Source organism: Abramis brama (genome assembly GCF_963993115.1).
Source record: "Abramis brama genome assembly, chromosome: 5".
In the NCBI taxonomy this organism is placed as follows: Eukaryota; Metazoa; Chordata; class Actinopteri; order Cypriniformes; family Leuciscidae; genus Abramis; species Abramis brama.
In genome coordinates, this window is record NC_139967.1 from 47,699,218 (window position 1) to 47,719,656 (window position 20,439).

The window sequence follows — 20,439 nt, forward strand, 5'->3', positions numbered from 1 at the left end:
AAATGATTCTCATGTTTGGAAAGATGTTTGACTCATGTTGCTTTTCAAATGCACGTTATAAGAGACTCAAACTCGCAGTGCTTTCAGATGGTGCTTTCAGCCGTGCTTCGCTGACAAGCTGTGCATAAAAAAATTATTTGCAAATAATAGATAAAATCACACAGCCCTACTGTTAATATTTGACATCACCAAAACAAACACACCCCTACCCAAAAGGATCACACCCCTATCTTGATAGCCCCACCCCCAAAATCACAAAAACGCTATGCAGCAAAGGCCCCTCCCCCTCATGAGTGGACACACCCCTTACTGCTGATTGGCTACAAGTGTGTTTTGGTGTTCGGTCCAAGCGTGCCGCACAAGCCCTGAAAAGTGAAGCCAAAACGTCTCGATCGCCCCCCGGTGACTGGTCCTAGTATAGGTCATAAGCCCCGCCTCCCCGTGTTATTCAACGGGACGTGAGACCAACTAAACAATTAAATTACAGTTCTCTTTTTTCCAAAGGTGGTTTCTTTCATTTGCTGTTGTTTTTATCACACTGATGTAAGTTCAAGTGTCTGTTTCAAAAATAAGTTGTTTTTTAGTTAGTTACGTGATGCGGTGGTGTAACGTCATGATTGACAGCTGTGATTGACAGGTTCTCTGAGCGAAGTAGTCACTGAAGCACCAACGGACATTTTTTTGGGATATTCGGAGGACTGAGGAGATTGTATTTACTTTATTTTAACAAGTCTCTTGTCATACTGCAATCAATTTTTTAAAAAGTGTGCAGAATCCTCTCTCCCTGAGTGCATTCTGCGAGAGTGAGGGCAGAGCGTTGATTTCGCGGCTTTACTTCCTGCTCACTACTGCGCAGGTCTGGTCCCGAGATCGCTACTGCGCAGACTCAAGTTCCAATATGTCAGCGCCATATCGGGACACTGGCGGCTTCAGTTCTCATCAATGGAAGAGAGCGAAGGGGCGTCGTCCATCTTTTTCTACAGTCTATGGTTCGGTCCAATACACCAAAACAGCTTTTCTCAGAAATCGCTTACTGCACCTTTAAGTCACAAGGTTAAAATAATCTAGAAAGAGACATAACTACTGAACAATTAAAGCACATGCGTAAAAGTTGGCACAGATAAACAAAAATAATAATAATAATTACCTAATATTTCAGTGTAATACGGATCCATAAACCACGGAATAAATAGAGTTACAGTCGAATACATGATGTAGTTGAGCATGTTTTCCACTCTCTCTGTGAAGCTCATATGGTCAGTGAGGTGACCCAGCACAGCGACAGCAGGAACATAGGATGGTGGTGTGGGGATCTGACCGCAAAACCGCTCGCCAACATACGCAAACGTTGCGCGCAGTGAGAGGACGTGCGGGATTTTCAGCGTCTCTGCCATCAAGTCAGAGAATGGCATCATCGGATCAGATAAAAGAACATCATAATGAGATTCCCGAAGCGCGTGTATAAGATCCTCATTGTGGAACATGCCCTTATAGAATTCATCAAGGTGCACCTTAAACTTGGACATCAGTCGCCAGGTCTTGAGGACTTTCTCGTATGTGGTGCCTCGGTAATTTACCCAGGGATGAATCGCGTCATGCAGTGTAGCACTGACCTCTTCTTTCTTCATGTTGACTTTGAACACAGTGAAGTTGAACCGCTCCTTCCGTGTGTACTGTACAGTAGGAGATGAAGAACTGACCAGAACCGTCACGCTGTGGTTCTTATCAACTAACGCGTCTACGATTGAACGCATGTTGTGCCAGTGGCTGAACTCGCCTGGCAACACCAAAACCCTGCCAGCCTCTACTCCACACAGCAGTGCGAACACAAATATAGTCCCAGAAATCATGGTCAAGTGTTTGTGCCTTTGGATAAGAGCAGTGCGATCTGGGGAACGATGATCCAAACGAAACACAGCAGAATAGCCCTCGAGTGAACGGAGTTGCGAAATTCAGATTGAACGCTTTATCTTCACGTGATTCATGTAGACTTCAGTTTCAGGACGTTAGCGTTATCGAGATTAGTAGCCAATAAACCCATCGATTTAGAATATAACCAGTGTTGGGTAAGTTTCTATAAAACAAATAACAGAAGTCGAGGTGGGGTGCGGACTGGATTGATTCCATAGAGCTTCAGGGACGTGGGAACTATATTGTGAGAGGAGGGGCGGGATTCTTGACTTCACTTCACTTCACTTCAAGTCTGTGGGCGCATAGACAGTATATAAACTGGACACAGCGACCCCATAGGTTTCAACGGAGAGAAGTTGAAGCACATTAGAAGCAGTCACTTCCTGATTGCCGAGCGTACTGCGCAGACTCAAACTGAGCTTGACGACGTGGATGTGACGTGAGCAGCCTGCCTGACAGTTGTAAGTTTTCTAGTAGCCGTGCCAAGCGAAATCGGAACCATTCCCTTCCGAATCTCGCTTTGGAATCTCCATTATTCATCATACCTGGGCTGCGTTTCCGATAACATTAGCGCGCTACAAAGACTCTTAAGGTATAACTTAACTAAAGGTATACTACCAATAAAGGTATATCATTGCTAGGCGTCTTCAGGGCTATCATCCACTCGCAAGGCAGAGGCGCTGAAAGGCAGAGGCGCTGGCGCCCTCCTAGCAATGGCGCTGTTTTTGGTAAAACATGATTTTGATGACTTCATTAAGTTGATTAAGTTGATCTTCATTAAACATTGATCAAAATTAAGATACAATTTATACAAAACGAAAAAGATTTTCGTTTTGTATAAATTGTATCTTAATTTTGATCAATGTTTTATCAATCAATTGCCCGTATTTAATAAATAAGAAGCAAATATATAGCAGACAATGTAATAACCTTAATGTAATTGACAGAATTACTAAAAAATATTTTGCTTCCTAAAAGTTAAAGATTTTTTGTGTCACGCATGCATGCATGTCTATTTCCCTCATATTAAATATAAAACGCATGTGGACTGATATTTTTCCAATGTCTGGACTCCTTTATTAATGGAGTATATAAACAGACGTTTCAATATATTGGTAGCCTATTAAATGCATTTTCTGAGAATTTATATTTCAAGTTTTTACTGCAAATGTCAAAATGCGCGCTCTCAGCAGCAACAGCGCTGAACGAATGAATGAATGAATGATTATCTGCTTTTATGTAATTTTTTTTTATGTCTGCTTTTATGTCAACATGGGGGGGGGGGGGGGCGGCCGCGTTTTGACAGATGAGAAGTTTATCTATGTATCATCTTTTAACTCTTTTAATTATTTTTTTATAACTATCATATATCTCTTTTAATTTCTTTTATAACTGTTTTCATTTTCCTTGCTTTTATTTTGTGATTATTTTAATTCCTTTCTGTAAAGCACTTTGAATTGCCATAGTGTCTAAAATGTGCTACATAAATAAACGTGCCTTGCCTAATAAATTACTAATTTAATCTTCAACAGAGTAATTAGATTACTGAACTAATTACTCTTTCTAAAAGCTATTTACTTTGTAAATCCCACATTAGGCTCAACCAGTTGAACAAAACAAGGATGAAACTGCTCTTTTTAATTCTTTCAAATAACTAATGGGCCTATAAAATTGCGTAAATTATACTTAAACTGGCAAAAGTATTTAAAGGGAGAGAGGGTTATATTAAAAACATAAATTTTAACATTAGACGTTACATTTTAATGTTAATTCCACTACTGTATAGAATTGTATTGGCCTACTGTATTTAAAGCAGTAACTGGAATTAAAGCTGCAGTCCGTTTCTGTGTTAAAAATGTACAAAATGTATATAATAATCGAGTACATCATGAATCCATGTTTTTGTCTTATCCTGAATCACTACCTGTGTGACTCGTCATAGACGTAAACAGAGAGAAGTAGCTCCGGCTACAATGTTCTTCCGCAAGACGCATGCAGTTGTGTGTATTAACCGCTACAGCGTCAAAAGTTACGGACTGCAGCTTTAAATTACAGAAAAATTAAGAGTAATCCAGGGAAAAGTAATTAGATTACAGTAATTAATTACTTAGTAATGCGTTACACCCAACACTGTATAACACACAGACATGTTTATGTAGTATGTAGTTACGTAAATGTTTTTAAAATGTAAAATTTCTGCCAATATTTCAGGATATTGATCCGTAGGCATTCGATCTCAACCACCACACTGTGACACTTGGTTCTTCTGTATAGCTTTCCATTTGAAATTCTTTCTGGACAGAAAATAGCCTACCACATATTTTCCTCAGGCAAGAGTTTTGGAAGACATCTAGCTTTCAGTTTCAATTATTGTGGTTAACTAGTCTACACTGATACATATTTCAGGCTAATGTTAAATCGGTTAAAGACTGTGTTGCTGTAGTTCGTTTCTTTTTTATGTTCTTAATCTTGTATGTTAGTCAAGGGCAATGACGTCTTAATGTTTACCACGGTTTCACTAATCCCATGGTTTAGGGCCTCAATAATTTTTAATGATTGTTATCTTTATGATTTTCAGATAGGACAGAGACTGAAAGAGGATTGTCAGCTCACTGCACAATGGGTCAATGGACTAGCAGCGTACGGAAATAACTTAATGTTTTTTTGAGTTGTGATTGTGTTCACTGGCCATGTGCTCTTGTTTTTGTCATGTTTGGTGTGAGCACACGTTATGTTTGTTTCTTTGTGCCATGTGCTCTCCCTTCTTATGATTATTGGTTCATTCGCCCCCGCCTGCTCCCTATTTATTCTCCTTGTGTTTTCATTTCTGTGCCAGATCGTCGTCTAATGTTCCTGTGTGCCTTGCTTGAGTGAACAGAGTTAATGCAACGCTTTACTCAATGGCTCTGTTTTGACCTAACTTTTTTTTAACATATTTGCATTGGATTATTGTGTAGGCTACCATGTTGCTATAAAAAAGAGAAAGAAAATATATTCCATTCTTTGTTATCAACATCATGACATGCATTACACCAAGGTTTCCCAAACTGGAGTTTGTGAAGGAAGAGGGTTTGTGATTTGAAGAAAAGCTAATAAATAATGATCTAATAAATAGTTGTATACATTTTTTTTACAGCATTAGTTATTTTTTTATCTTGAGAAAAATGTACATGCATTACCTGATATATTCAAATGAATCTATATTGAATCGAATCGTGAAACTTGTGCCAATAACCAAAATCACAGTACAAGTCATTGTATAGCATGTAACTGTCACGGGTGGTTGCAGGAAGACAGAACAAAATTAAGGTATCTTTTCAACATCAAGGTTTAATGATGATCAAAATACAAGACACACTATTTACAACAGAGATCGGACAAAGACTGACTGAACAGATGGAACTTAAATGCAAACACAGATGACAATGATTAACGAAACACAAGTGATAAAGATAACGATGATTGACTAAACACAGGTGATAAAGCTGAACTGATAATGACAGTGAAGATGATGACAGGCTGACAAGTCCAAATGAACACAAACTAAACCAAACACCACTGTGACAGTAACATGTTGTCAGTAAACCGAATAAAACTTTGTTCAGTAATCACATTTTTGACAATACACTTCTTGTGAAGCAGGACAGCCCTGACTTAAAATCTCATGAGGATTAAAATTCCCTGGATTACATGAGCTAACGTTAATAAACATGAAAACAGCAATGAATATTATATGGCTAGAGTCTTCCAAGTTTTACATATTTTTGTCCAGACTTCCAGAATCAATTAGTGCAGGTTACTACTTGATATGATAAAGACAAACTATTTAACATAATTTGTTTAGTAATACATTATCACATAGTTGTTTAGTAACTTACAATTATATATAGTCTCATATATATAGTCTAGTTGATTGAGAGGTGGTTTTGTCCCAAAATTCAGAAGCATGGATTGCATTTATGACATTTAAATAGTCATTCCATATTGTGAAAATATTCAAAGCTAAAAAAACACACAATAGGATTTTTTAAGAAGGAAAAAAAAGAAGAAGAAGAATTAGGGAGAATCAATAAATTAACTGCCATTGTGTAAATAATATGTAATCCATTAAAAAGTAACTGTAATCTGATTATGAGGATTTTAAAACATAGTTTAATGTAATTACAGGTACTCTATTTTTGAAATCAGATGTCATAAATAATAATAAAAAAAATACTGTAGTACATATTACTTGATTTTCCATGCCTATTTTCCTATGTATAAATTTTGTACTTTCCATGAACAATCACATTTGTTTCATTAAGTGCATTTGCAATATACACAAAATGCACACTGGCCATCACACACACGTTAGGACACACAAACCGCATCTCTGTAGAGAAGTATTGACGGCAAGGCTACTATGCATTCACTCTTTTTTATTCTTTTGTGCTTTGCCATCAGGACGAGTCTTTCTGAAACATTTACGGAGAAAGAAACTGCATGTTTTAATAAAGAGGAATGTGATCAGTGCAACAACTGAGAGTAAAAAGGCCACTACGTCCAGGCAGTGGTACTGATACCAGCTCAGGTCATGTGCCTGAACTCGTAGATGTTTAGCTCCTTTATTCCGCATCACAAATTCGATCCAGTAAACTGCCTGGTCCAGAGGCTTCATCGGCTGATCATGGTGGATTCTGGACAGTCTCATGATGCTTTCTTTGTACCTGATTAGAGAAGAAAAAGAAGCGCTGCTTAACACAAGACAAGCTATACTAAAGTACAAAAGTTTCTAAATATATTGACAAGCTTTGAACTACAGTGTTTTTCTCAGTGCTTGAAGTGGGGGAAAAAGGTGCCGGTACTCTCTTGCATTGGCAAGTAATCATGACATTTGAGATTTCTACAGTGAAAAACAAAACTTGGAGATATTGCTGGTACAACAACGATTTATTGATATTTATTAACAACATAAATGTATTTAAACAAGTCGTGTGTGTGTGTGTGTGTGCGAAAACGGAACTAGGCCTACTCCAAGTCTGCAAGTCCAAAAATACATTTATGGTGAGATTACTACATTTTATTTAATTAAATGCATTTATAGTGAGATTATTATATTTGCATGTCATATTCTGTGTTAATTTTGACCACGAACCATGCGCTGTCACTTTAATTCAGCGCGTGCAGCACAGCGAAAATTACGGTGGCCGAGAGAGCTTAACGCGCTGCAACTGAAGAAAACACATGCAAATAGAAAAACACCTGCAAATTAAGAAAACATCTTCATCAGTTTCACAACACATGTGTGCTCCAAATACTCACAACACAACCAAATACAGAAACGCGCTGCAAAAGTTCACAACACAAACAAATACAGAAACGCGCTGCAAATAGAACAGAACACAACGGAAATGTTTCCGGGGAACCCAATAAGTGACGGACCCGGCTGGGACGTGCTTACAGCTGTCTACTTTTATTATTATTATTATTATTATTTTTTGCAAAACATACAGAGATGACACGTTTATGACATACAACTTTGTATACAATATACAAAATGTATTTACAATATGTTCAATGTCATAAGAATACTAAAAAGAACAATGAGCTGAAGACTAAAATAAATAAATAAATAAAAAAAGATAGAGAAAAAGAACATGAGGGAAAGACATTAATCTATACATCAGTTACATTGTACACATTTTGTCATGTTATGTTAAAATAATTAAGAAATGTTAGAATGCAGCTAGGGTCCAAATGTGAGACGGCAAGTTTTAAAGTTGAGACACTCACACACAGATATAACGCATATTTTAAAAACTTTGTTGTATAAAATGTATATTTATTTGCAACATTTATGTTAACAGCAATAATACTATATTTCTGTTAAGAACAGCTATTCAGCTGATGGACACGCGCTGCGTTGTCATGGGAACATCCCAGGTGAAAATAATGAGGAAATTTGTCTTTCGTTGCTCCCTTCATCAACATAATGGCACACAAGTGCCCCGCTCCCTCCAAAGTGCCCAATTCAAGGGCTCTGCCGTCTGCCCTTTTAAGAGAGTAGGGCATAGGTAAAGCTCACAAGCAATAAGCACGTCCCAATCGTCCGTCCATCACTTATTGGGTTCCCCGGAAACATTTCCATTGTGTTCTGTTCTATTTGCAGCGCGTTTCTGTATTTGTTTGTGTTGTGAACTTTTGCAGCGCGTTTCTGTATTTGGTTGTGTTGTGAGTATTTGGAGCACACATGTGTTGTGAAACTGATGAAGATGTTTTCTTAATTTGCGGGTGTTTTTTCTATTTGCATGTGTTTTCTTCAGTTGCAGTGCGTTGAGCTCTCTCGGCCACCGTACGACTCGGTGCAGAAATGATCGTTGGACTGCTGTATACGCACCGCTCCTGGAACGCATTGCCGGACCGCATCCGTGTGCAGTGTGAAAGCTCTAACCTGTTAATATGGGTGTGGAAAAAAATACGCACCGCATACGCATTGCAAACGGAGTATATGTGAAATGGGCGTGACACTGACGCAATAAAAAGTGCAGGTACGCTTTGGAGTAAAATGCAGAAGTGCCGGTACTGCGTACCGGTGAGTACCGCCCCACTTCGAGCACTGGTTTTTCTGTGACATCAGGATTAAAGTGAATAGTGAAGCGGCCATTTTATTTCATTTCAAATTTATGAAAGACTTAACTCACGAGGGATTATTTAAAACAGTCTTGAGAGCTTCTGCCAGGTCTTTGGACTCCATTGCATTTATATCAAGGACAACAGCAGCTCCTTTGGTCTTCATGTGCATCAGGTTGTCAGGCTGATCAGCAAACAGTGGCAAGCCCACCATTGGGACGCCATGATAAATAGCCTCATACAGTCCATTTGTCCCGCCATGGGTAATGAAGGCCTTTGTTTTTGGATGTCCTATCAGATAAAAAGATGAAGTCAGTATCTATCTGACACCAGTTATTGTTCTTTGTGTATAATGAGCACACATGACAACACTTTCCTTACCAAGCAAATCATTCTGTGGGATCCACTCATAGAGTTTTGTATTGGGGGCGAGAGTTTCTGGAGTTTTTCCACTGTAACGCCAAATAACCTGTGCAAATACACATATGGAGAAAGTACTCTGTTACTAACGTAACCTCTGTACACTGAGATAACTGGAACGAGTAGTGGATCGCTAGACACAATGTGGAAAACTCCTTTTCCTCTGATTACTGAAGATTATAGAATAACGCAGCGGAGCTGCACGAACCTATGGGGAGAAAGCCCGCCAGAGCCCGCCAAAATGGACGGGGCTATCCCTCTATATTAGCGGGCAATCTGCCATAGGGAATCAGGTTAATTCGACTGAAGCGACGAACGCCGAGTCATGCAGCGTGAAAAAGCATGGCCGGTGACGCGGTACTCAGGGAACCAAGGTTATGTTAGTAACCGAGTAAGTTCCCTTTCAATACAGTTCACTCGTACTGAGTCACTAGACTCAATGGGAACCCAGTGCAATCTTGCCATGCTTAGAACTGCGGAACGACAATCGTTCTGGGACCCTGGCCCAAAGCGCAAGAATAATGGCCCAAGGGTGCCAAGTTTAATATAGGGCAATATAAAGCCCAACAACAAGGGACTCAGACTACATGTCGGAGTCGCATGAAGGGTTCAAGCGGGTTGAGCTCACGTAGAGGTCAATGCCCAGCTTACACAGACAGGACCTGTGCTTGTAGTGCAGGGACATCCAGGTTAGAGAATCTGGTGAATGTGGATGGCGAGGACCAGCCGGCCGCCCCACAAATGTTACCAATGGACACTCTGTTGCCCAGGATGAGGCCATGCCTCTGGTGGAGTGTGCTTTAACTCCGATGGGGCACTGTAGGCCCATTGAAGCGTAGGCCTGTGTAATCGCGTCCACTATCCAGTGGAACAGTCTTTGCTTCGTGACCGGATGCCCTTTACTGCGGCCACCGAAGCATACAAAAAGCTGCTCTGACTGCCTGAACAGGGCAGAGCGCTCGATATATACTCTTAAGGCCCGAACAGGGCAGAGTAAATAAGACTCCTGATCACTCTCAGATGGGGGAAAAGCAAAGAGAGAGATAACCTGCGAGTTGAGAGGACCTTCAGCACATAGCCGTGTCTTTGTTTGAGGATGACCTTAGAGTTGTTAGGCCCAAACTCAAGGCAAGAAGCACTCACAAAGAGTGCTTGTAAGTCACCCACTCGCTTGACCAATGCTAAGGCTAGCAGGAGAGCGGTCTTTAGCAAAAGGGGCCATAATTCAGCCAGCTGGAGTGGCTCGAAGGGAGGGCCTTTGAGGGCCCTGAGGACCGTAGACAGGTCCCATGTAGGAACAGTGAGGGGCGGGGTGGGTTTAGCCTCCTAGACCCCTTTGCAAAACATTGTTTTTGCCTATGGACTGTCCAGCCACAGGAGCCTGGAAAGCTGCTATCGCCGCCACATAGACTTTGAGCGTGGAATGTGTGCGACCCTGGAGGAACGATGGTGAAATGTCACAGGATGTCGGTCTTCACTCTTAACTGCGCACCAGCTGGAGAAGACAGACCATTTAAGGGCATAGAGGTGTCTTGTGGACAGGGTCCAGCCTCAGAAATATTGTTCAGGAGTCTCGCAGGGCGGTCCATCGGCTCCCATCGAGGGGCCAAAGGAGAAGGGCCCACAGCTGTGGTTGGGGGTGCCAGATTGTTCCTTTCGCTTGGGAAAGGAGGTCCTTCCTCAGTGGAATTGGGGCTGCTGAGAGCAGCTGTGTCTACTCTGGGAACTACAGTTGGTTCATCCAGAGGGAACTACCAGAAAGACTGTGTGCCTGTCCTCCCTGATCCATCTGATGACCTGAGGGAGCAGCATAACTGGAGGGAAGGCGTATAGGGGAAGGCTGGGCCATTTGTAGGCCAGCGGGTCCCTGTCCCTTGAGAAATATATTGGGCAGAAGATTCTCCAGATCATACGAACCGTCGGGGGGGTGAAATATTCACACCTTTGAGGACACGTTTCCGGCGGGACAGCATGTCTGCCCCTTGGTTCAATCTGCCCGGCACGTGAGACGCTCTCAGCAAGCGCAGGTTGGGTTGTGCCCATAAGAGGAGGCATCTCACCAGTTTGTACAGAGGTCTCGATCTGAGTCTACCTTGGTAGTTTATGTAGGACACCACTGCCATGTTGTCATGGTGCCATTTCAGATCTGGCAGGAAGGTTCTGAGGGTGGCCCCCATTTGGGCTGAATTGAGAACTGCTCCCAGGAACGAGATTTGCTGGCAGGAAGACAGTGAGCTCTTGGCGGTACTGATCCTGATTCCCAGGCTTTCCAAATGGCCGAGGAGCACGGATCTGTGAGTGTCTAGCTCAGTCTCTGACTGGGCTAGAATGAGCCAGTCGTCGAGGTAATGCAGGTCATGCACTCCCTTCTGTCTTAGAGGGGAGAGGGCCTTGCACTTCATGAAAGTGCGTGGAGCAAGAGACAGTCCGAATGGAAGGAACGCGAATCTCAAGAACGGTCTGTGATGGGGGATATCTGGATATGAAAGTATGTGTCTTGGTGAAAAACCAATCCCCTGAGCACACTTGCGAGAGGATTTGTTTCAATGTTTTCAAACATATTGAATGGCCGTTTCATAAGGGTGCAGTTCAGATGTCTGAGGTCGAGGATGGGCCTGAGGCCGCCATCCTTCTTTGGAACGAGGAAGGAGCGGCTGTAAAAGCCTGACCAGCTGTAGGTCGGAGGAACTGTTTCTACAGCTCCTTCCGTTAGCAAATTCATCACTTCGGTGCGGAGCACATGGGACACGTTGCTCCCTACCAAAGTGGTGATGACACCCCTGAAGCGGAGAGGCCTGCAAGCAAATTGCCAAGCCTCGGCCCAGGGTGGCCAGGGGGACAGGCCGCAGGTAGACTTAGCCTGCTCCTCTTCCTTCCTGAAGGATCAGGGCGGCTTCTGAGGCGCAGTATCCAGCGTTATCTTAGGCCGGGGACCTAGGGGTAGCTCAATGAGAGCAATTCATCTCAGTGAGCGCGGCTTCTGCGTGGGATTAACTTTATTATTGCTATAAAGAGACGAAAAAAGGTACACACCTTTTGTGGGATCTGACCAAGAGCAGAAGCAATAGTGTTTGCTCTTTCCATTGTCAGGTTGTTGATCATGGAACCCAGTGAGAAAACAACAATGCCATGATCTCCTGAGCTCTGAACAAACTTCTCCAGTTCCTAAAAGACACACAAATGACCACATACTTTAACTCAAAAACAGAAAACAAGACTTGAACCACCATATACACCATGTAAACTACTTAACAGTAAACATATTTACATAGGAAATAGCAATCACAGGGAAAAGAACCCACAAAAAACAAAATACACTCTAACACACTCTAAAAACTTGATATTTCTACCAAGGGTCAAGGTTCGGGTGGTTTGCATGACCCAGTTTGTCCCTAATGGTAGATGACATAATTGCACCAACTGGGTTCAAAAAGCCCCCCCAGACTGTCATTCTAAAGTTGCTGTGTATTACTGAAAGCATCAATATTGTATTGTACTGTAAAATATGTCATTACTTATATTCTTCCTCATCATCATTCTTCCTCCTGTTTTAAAGTTTGGAACCATGCAAATTCTTTTGGTGCCATCAGTCAGACCACAGGGCCAAAATAATTAACCGAACAGTATTGACAGATCAGGTGTTTGGCTCAAAAAATATTCTTGTGGCGAGTTACAAAAGTAATGTAAAAATTATGTAATTTTTTTGCCTTGATATGCAATTTCTCCCTTTACCCAGCTTTTTATTAGTGACCTAAATGTAAGATATTTTCCATCATGTCAAAGTGTTCCATGCAGTTTACAAAATGGGATGACATTGGAAATCCATAGTTTCTTTTAAGGTCAACAGAGCCAAATCCCTCTCCAAAGTTACAATGTTACTTGATCTATTCAAGTGAGGATTCCTTAATTTACAAATGATGCTTGTTTTAATACAAATTAAATTCAAATGTAAAGGCATCAAAAATATTTCAGAAGAGCAGATATTTCAAAATAATATATGGCAAAGCCAAGTCATTACCTTTGGCAGAGGTTTGGCGGGTTTGCAGTGCAGTCCTCCAACAAATTTAAAATTAGGCAGGAATGGGCGTGGATACTCAAAATCCCAGTAAGTTCTAATCAACCAGATGTCAGCTTTCCCCATGGTCTCACACATTGTTGTAGGTTTGCCTGCGACATAAGAAATATTTCTACTCAGTTGATGTACAGTAGGTCAAGTCACAAGTTTAAACAGTATCTGGAAGACTAGCTTACTGCACAATTAAAGCATAAAAGTCGGCCCAGATCAAACAAACAATAGTTACCCCATATTTCAGTGTAAAGCCGGTCAAAAGTAAACCTCATGTGCAATTGAAATATGGTTGTATACATGATGTAGAGGAGCATGTTTTCAACTCTCTCAGTGAAGCTCATATGGTCAGTGAGGTGACCCTGCACAGCGACCGCAGGAACATAGGATGGTGGTGTAGGGATCTGACCGCAAAAATGCTCGAAATTATATGCGAACGTTGAGCGCAGTGAGAGGACGTGCGGGATTTTCAGCGTCTCTGCCATCAAGTCAGCGCATGACATCATTGGATCAGATAAAAGCACATCATAATGAGATTCCCGAAGCGTGTGCATAAGATCCTCATTGTGGAACATGCCCTTGCATGTATCAGCAGCAAGCGCCATGAAGTTTGACATCACTCGTTTGATCATGAAGAGTTTCTCGAATGTGGTGGTTGTGTCGGTCATCCAGAGATGAATAAAGTCCATCCACACGGCATTGGCCTCTTCTTTCACCATGTTGACTTTAAACACATTGTAGTTGAACCGCTCCTTCCGTGTGTGCTGTACAGTAGGAGATGAAGAACTGACCAGAACCGTCACGCTGTGGTTCTTATCAACTAACGCGTCTACGATTGAACGCATGTTGTGCCAGTGGCTGAACTCGCCTGGCAACACCAAAACCCTGCCAGCCTCTACTCCACAGAGCAGTGCGAACACAAGCAAAGTCCCAGAAACCATGGTCTGCGTGACCATGTCTGAAGTGTTTGTGCCTTTGGAAAAGTGCAGTGTAATTTATGGAACAGTGACCCAAATGCAAGATTTGCACAACAGGATTTGGACAAAGGTCGTGTTGCATTATGGAGGGTATAGGTGCACTTTGTCATTTTGCCAAAAGATAATATCTTGCACTTACACTCAATTCCCATTGTAAATGGTTTATTTTGCAAATACTGCAAGGATTATGCAAATGTTGTGAACAACACTGTTATAACAGCTTTATTTTGTTTTTACAATATGTAAGTGCAATTCTGAGTCAGATGTCAGTTTATAGCAGGGGTTTTCAACCTTGATAGACTCGGGTTTATTATAGCCTAGTTCTAGTTAATTTCTTTCATGACAACCCCTAGTAAAAAAAAGTATACTTTATTGTATTTGAAATAGTACATTGCAAATACTAACACTTTTTTAAAAACTATTTTTATATTAGAAGTATATTAGCACCATGCTTTGACCTATTTTCACAATACAACTTTTAACACACTTTAAAATAATTGTACTTTAGTAAATTTTCTCAAAATATATTTTAGAAAAATATACTTGAAATGAAAATTCTGTTTATTTTTTAAAAGTATTAATTTTTACTTTATTAAAAATATATTTTAGGTATATTTTAACTGTGTGCTGGAAATGATCATTGTAACAATGCATTGAAATAATACTTTCAAAATACATTATAGTATACAATAGTATTTTGTACAAAGTATAGGATAAATAAATCAAATAGTATAAAATACATTTCAGAGAAGGTTTTTCTCAATCTTTTACACTGGCCAAATAGTATTTTTAATTGCTTTATATTTTTAATGGAAACAGATAGGCCTTATTGTGCATTATTGCCAGCAGACATGCTTGAACACTGAATTGAATCCTCTTTTGCGCTTGAACGGACACACACACACACATAATTATGTAAAAATTCCGTCTCAGAAAGTATTCTCTCAGTTATGTCATTAGTGAACAGTTGAGAAAGAACCGTGTGTCAGTGTATTCGGTTCGTGCATTCTGTCTTAAAGTGACAGCAGCCTTAATATTCATGATGTTGTCTGTGTCATTAAAGGAAAACTCCGGTCAATTTTAACATTGAGCTAATTTTATTTGTAAATTTGGAGTGCTGTCAGTACAGAGAACAACGACAAAAATCGGTGTTGCCTACACCGTGTTATCCTCTTTTTAAAATTTGCATTTTTGATTTTCCCTCACAATTGAGAGTTTCCATCTCACTAAAAGTCCAAAGTGCGAGAAAAAGTCAGAATTGTGAGATTTTTTTTCAGTGTTGTAAGCTTCCATATTAAGCTTATTCTAACTCAACTACACTTTCCACGATAGCCTATAAAGATGTTCATGAAAAGAAAAAAACATTCGTGAACCCTTGCGTGAGTCCTTACCTAATATTTCACTGTAGTAATTATCCAAACTCATCAAGGCCATCCGAAACCCGACGGAATAAACAACATAAATAATCATATTTTTCACTCTTTCCATGAAGCACATGTGATCTGTCATCATCGTCGGAGGAACCGGTACATAAGAGGGCGGTGAGGGCATCTGTCCACACATCCTCTCCATGGAAAACCCGAGTGACAACCGCAGAGAAAGGACGAGTGGCAGATCCAGAATCTCTGCCAGCAAGTCACTGCATATGAACATGGGATCATAAAAGAGAACATCAAACTTTAAATCCTTCAAGCGCGCGATCAGCGCGTCATTACGCAGCATGGAGTCGCACACGGTGCGCTGAAATACGTTCACTTTCCCCATCAGGTCCACTATCTGGAGACCAATTGTGACCATGCTTGGTGTGGGGTACTGCATCCAGATGTTGAGCAGCTGTTCGCTCAAACTGTGCACCTCGTGCGCCTTCAGAGGCGCGTCAAACACCAGGAACGAAAACCTCTCCTGCGCTGTCAAGTTCACGGACGGCGAGGCGGAGTTCACCAGAACTGTCACGCTGTGATTGCGGTTCAGAAGCTCTTCCAGAATGTTGCGCATGTTGTGCCAGTGGCTGTATTCTCCCGGCAGCACGAGCACATTGCCTCCGCGCGTAAAGCTCACGGCAGTAAACAGGAAGATTACGAAAAGTGTGCATGACTTTCCCAAACAGAGCATGGCAGAAACACTCGTGAAGACGCTGAACCACCGTTTCCGCTCTGCATCTGGACTGAGAAGGTAGGCGTATCCAGGAAAGAAGTTTTAGGGCAAAGGGCGGGACAGCAGGACTTTGGAGGAAAGTGGTGTCACGTAGGGGTCAGGAAAATCCTCACTTCATTCTCTTGTGAAAAAGAAGTGCGCTTAATTGTATTGAATGTGAACTTGTAGGCCTGCATTTAAACGTATTAAATAACTGTACTTGCCGACTATATAATATTAATAAAATAAAAGGTTGAGTGTAGGCTACATAAAGAGAGAATGTACACTTTCACGACTCGTTGATATTTTTAAAAAGTGCACTTTGTAATAATGTCAAAAAGTTTTACTTTAAAGTACATTTTAAATCATGTTTTAAACATCTTTTTTTCATGCTTTAAAGTAGCCTACACTTATTTTGATGTGTCGAGTAGCATAAAGTGACATTATGTAAAGTACTTGATTATCATTTTAACTGTATAGTGTGTTATTCAATATTACATTTAAAGTTAATATATTTTAAATGTATAATTGCAACTCATCATTACAATAGAAATCTGTAAATACAAATAAATTTGAATATGTGACAAGTTTCAATAGAAATGACTATTTCAGTTTACCCCAAATGCTTGTTTAACCTTATTTCAGAGACAATAGAAGTAATTCGCCTATCAAATTATATGTAATGATATACTTAAGTCCTACTTAAGTTTGTTAAAAAGCATTCTTAAGTTCAGCTAAGTGCATTTAATATAATTTTAAACTATAATACATTTCCATTTAATTGCAAGTATGCAGAACTCTCAGAAATCATTACAGTCAGTTTGCACTTTAAGTACATTTCCATTATAATTACTCATTTTAAAAGTATGATAGCGTGTACTTTTTCATAAAGATTATTAAATTAATAAACAAAATAACCATAAATAAGAAAATAATAAGGATATAAAATATAAAATAATAAGGGACCTGAGCAGTTTGAGGATAGTGCCACCTACAGGTCATGAAAAAGAAGAAGAAGCTATTTTTTTTGCCTATAACTTGGGAAAGTCCTAGTCGAGACCAGACAGAAGGTGTGTGTGTGCAGGCTTTTGCAGTGTGGAGCAGATGAGGGTGATTATGGAGTGTGTGAGAGAGGTGAGAGTCAGAGAGGATGATGGGAACTGTAGTGTGACAGGTGAATCGTGACAGCATCTTGGTGAAAAATAATGCTCTTGATAACTTTGAAAAAGAAAGAAGGCATCAAATGTTAGGAACGGCCCATATAATCCTCTGATAATCTATTGTAGTTTGCGGATGTACTACTATCTAGTGCACTTGAGGTTGAAATCACAGCATGGCAAAGTGCACATTATCAGTGGTTTTATGTTTCTTGTATTGTGTGTAAAGGTTGAGGCTATTCAGAATGACAATGAAGTTTTATAGAGAATAAGGGAAGCTTTGCAAAGGGGGTTGGGACTCGACAACCTTCTAACTCATGTTGTTCGGTTGCTTATTGGTCAGATAGGACATTGATTAGTCTGTAGAATACTCTAAAAAATGCCGGGTTGTTTTAACCCAATTTTGGGTCAAATATCGACAAAGCCAAATGTTGGGTTAAAAATGTAATTTAAAAATGTAACCCAATGGCTGGGTTTGTCCATATTTGACCCAAAATTGGATTGAAACAACCCAGCATTTTTTAAATACTGTTGAAAGTTCTTGCCAGAGATGCAAGTTTAATTGGTCACCCATAATTTGTTAAATTGTTCATGTTTGTTTATTGTTTAAGACCATTTGTATAATCTGGTTATATATGCGCAAGTGTAACATGACACTGATTCAGAACACAGGAATTAAGAAGCGGGGCTCAAAAAAGAAAAATCCTGTTTTTCACAACTTTTTATTATGAAAAATTGTGTCATAATTACTGATTACATTGTAACGATTACAAATTATCATGTGTTTTTTCTTTTTATAAATAACCTTAGTTGATTAAAGTTTTGAACTGAACTGAAACAGTTTTAGTTCTTTGAGCTCATTTTAATTCCCTGTGTTTAATCCCCTTTTTTAGTTCCTTAATAACTATGTAAATATGAATCTTGTCACTGACTTTTTCCTCAGCTAAGGGAAGTCTTTCATCCATATTGTAACATATGTCAGAGTGAAACTTTTTTTTTTTTTAACGCGGGACTTGATTTTGTCCATTGGGAATTGATTGGATCGTATATTTGTTTGTTTGTGACAGGTTGGCCCATGGTGATTTTAACATATCTTGGAATATAACAAGAAATTTAGACATTTCATGGAATATAGTTGCCCCATATTACCCTCAACCTACACTGAACCAATGTAAGGCCTGTAAACAGCAATAAATGAGTGGCCTGAGCTTTTGTTTAACCAGTCAGAGAACACTTTCTGCCTGTCAATCATTTAGCATGTCGGTGAAGTGCAAGGATCACAAGTGTGTTTCATGACACCACTGCCTCTCCACAGGGGCAAGCGCTCACAAAATCCATCAACATGTCTATCAATGAAATTAATTTTACCTGAGGTGGAAATGTTCAATGGCTTATTGTGTGTCTATGTGTCTAATTCAAAATAAACCTACACAAAACAATATCGTGGCACAAATGTAAGAGTTATGTACTTGAAATGCATTTACATCTTTCACCCATTTGGATTACATGTTTTTAACGTAAACTAAACTTAATGTGACGCATGTTTGTCAGAATATTACTAACTATTTGCATCTATTTTATTTAATTAAAAAAAATCTAATTGTCAAATTGTTTAGAATCAGCATTTAAAAAGAATGAACATGGTTAAAATATGGCTATAGCTGAGAAACAAGCCACATTCAGTTAAAATAAATGAGATTGAAACAAGTTAAATGTATTGATAAATATATAAACCCGGTGATTGAGTTTGTTTTTTACTACAATTACAGAAATCTTACCTGTTTCTTGTTTTATTTATTTATTTTACTGGCACGGAAATCTAAAAAAAATTAAATAATGCTCATTAAAAAAAAGCATCACTTTACTAACACAATAATGTAAGAAAAGAGGAATCACTTGCAGAGCATTAAAAGGGAAGCACAGTCTTATTACGTTGTTTAAGAATTGTTTCGGTATCTGATTAGGTTTCAGTTTTAAAAGCAATACATAAAAGGTATTTGGTTCCTAAACTTGCTGTTATGTAAACAGCATTTTGCACACATATGTAAAAACTGTAATCCAAATGGATGGAAATTTTACATGCAATTCAAATACATGAATCTTACACTGAGGCCTATTATCTGATGCACATCAAACATTTATGAAGAGGCAACTTATTGTATCTAGAAAAATAAAGCAATGCAGTCCTGGCACAGAAATGAAATGCACGCGTACTTACCCAGGATTTCTGAATATAAGTGATCCCACTTTGATTTAGTGACTAGATAAAACAAAAAATCCTGTCCGCCATAGAACAGCACATTTTTCAGTCTCTGCATGAAACTCATGTCATCTGTGTTCTCAGAGCCGATGGCAGGCACGTAGGATGGCGGAGCCGGCAGTTGTCCGCAGAGTCTCTCATACGTGTTTCCAAAGGAAAACCTGAGACTGAGAACTAAAGGTAAGTTCAACTTCTGCGCCAGCAGCTCTCCACACACGAAGAGAGGGTCGGCCAGTAAAGCGTCAAACTTCTCTTCTCTCCACTTCTCGAGGAGGTCTTCTCTGGCAAAGAGTTGAGTGCACACGGCCTGATTCTGCTGTGTGCCAACGTCAATCATCTCCTTGATCTTCAGTGAAGCCTTGATGAAGTTGTCGTTCGGTAGCTCATGAGTCCAGTACTTCAGCATCCTTTCCATGTTCTCCAGGATGTCCTGCTTTGTGTGAGGAACCTGTATAATCTCCACACTGTAGCCCTCGGATGGAGTGGTTTTGACAGACGGTGTGGCCGTGTGAGTGACCACTGTGATACTGTGTCCTCTTTCGATCAATGCGTCTATGATGACTTTTACATTGAGCCAGTGGCTGAATTCGGCAGGCCAGACGAGGATCTTCCCTCCTGACACACTCGGCAGGTTCAGGTTCAGGAGAGCAAGCAAAAGGAAAAGACCGGTGCTCTTTCTGGGACTCATGACAGCGGTGAACAAACTCCTGCGCACAATAAGCAGGAACAAGCATGTGGAGGAGGAGCTACTGACTGGCAGCATGGAAACATGAAAAGACAAAGGTATGCAATCAAATAAAGGGGACGTTCTTTAGTTTTAAAGAAATAGTAAACATTGCTAGACTGATAGATTATGTCCCTCTGTTGGCATCTATATCCAATGCCTTCATAACATCAGCTTGCTTG

At 40.1% G+C, this 20,439-nt stretch overlaps 1 protein-coding gene across 1 annotated transcript in view; it reads right to left on the minus strand.

Moving 5' to 3' along the window:
- The window catches only part of LOC311083806 (uncharacterized protein), a 31,981-nt gene extending 11,731 nt beyond the window's left edge, over positions 1-20,250 (minus strand). Inside the window, exons 1-7 of the mRNA XM_084115549.1 lie at positions 19,492-20,250; positions 12,959-13,107; positions 11,974-12,105; positions 8,902-8,989; positions 8,592-8,811; positions 6,324-6,617; positions 1,148-1,932 (exon numbers count right to left, since the gene is read on the minus strand). Coding sequence (XP_083971675.1) covers positions 1,148-1,932; positions 6,324-6,617; positions 8,592-8,811; positions 8,902-8,989; positions 11,974-12,105; positions 12,959-13,107; positions 19,492-20,221 — 2,398 coding nt within the window. The 5' untranslated portion in view covers positions 20,222-20,250. The remainder of the gene's footprint in view (positions 1-1,147; positions 1,933-6,323; positions 6,618-8,591; positions 8,812-8,901; positions 8,990-11,973; positions 12,106-12,958; positions 13,108-19,491) is intronic.
- Positions 20,251-20,439: the final 189 nt, after the last annotated feature.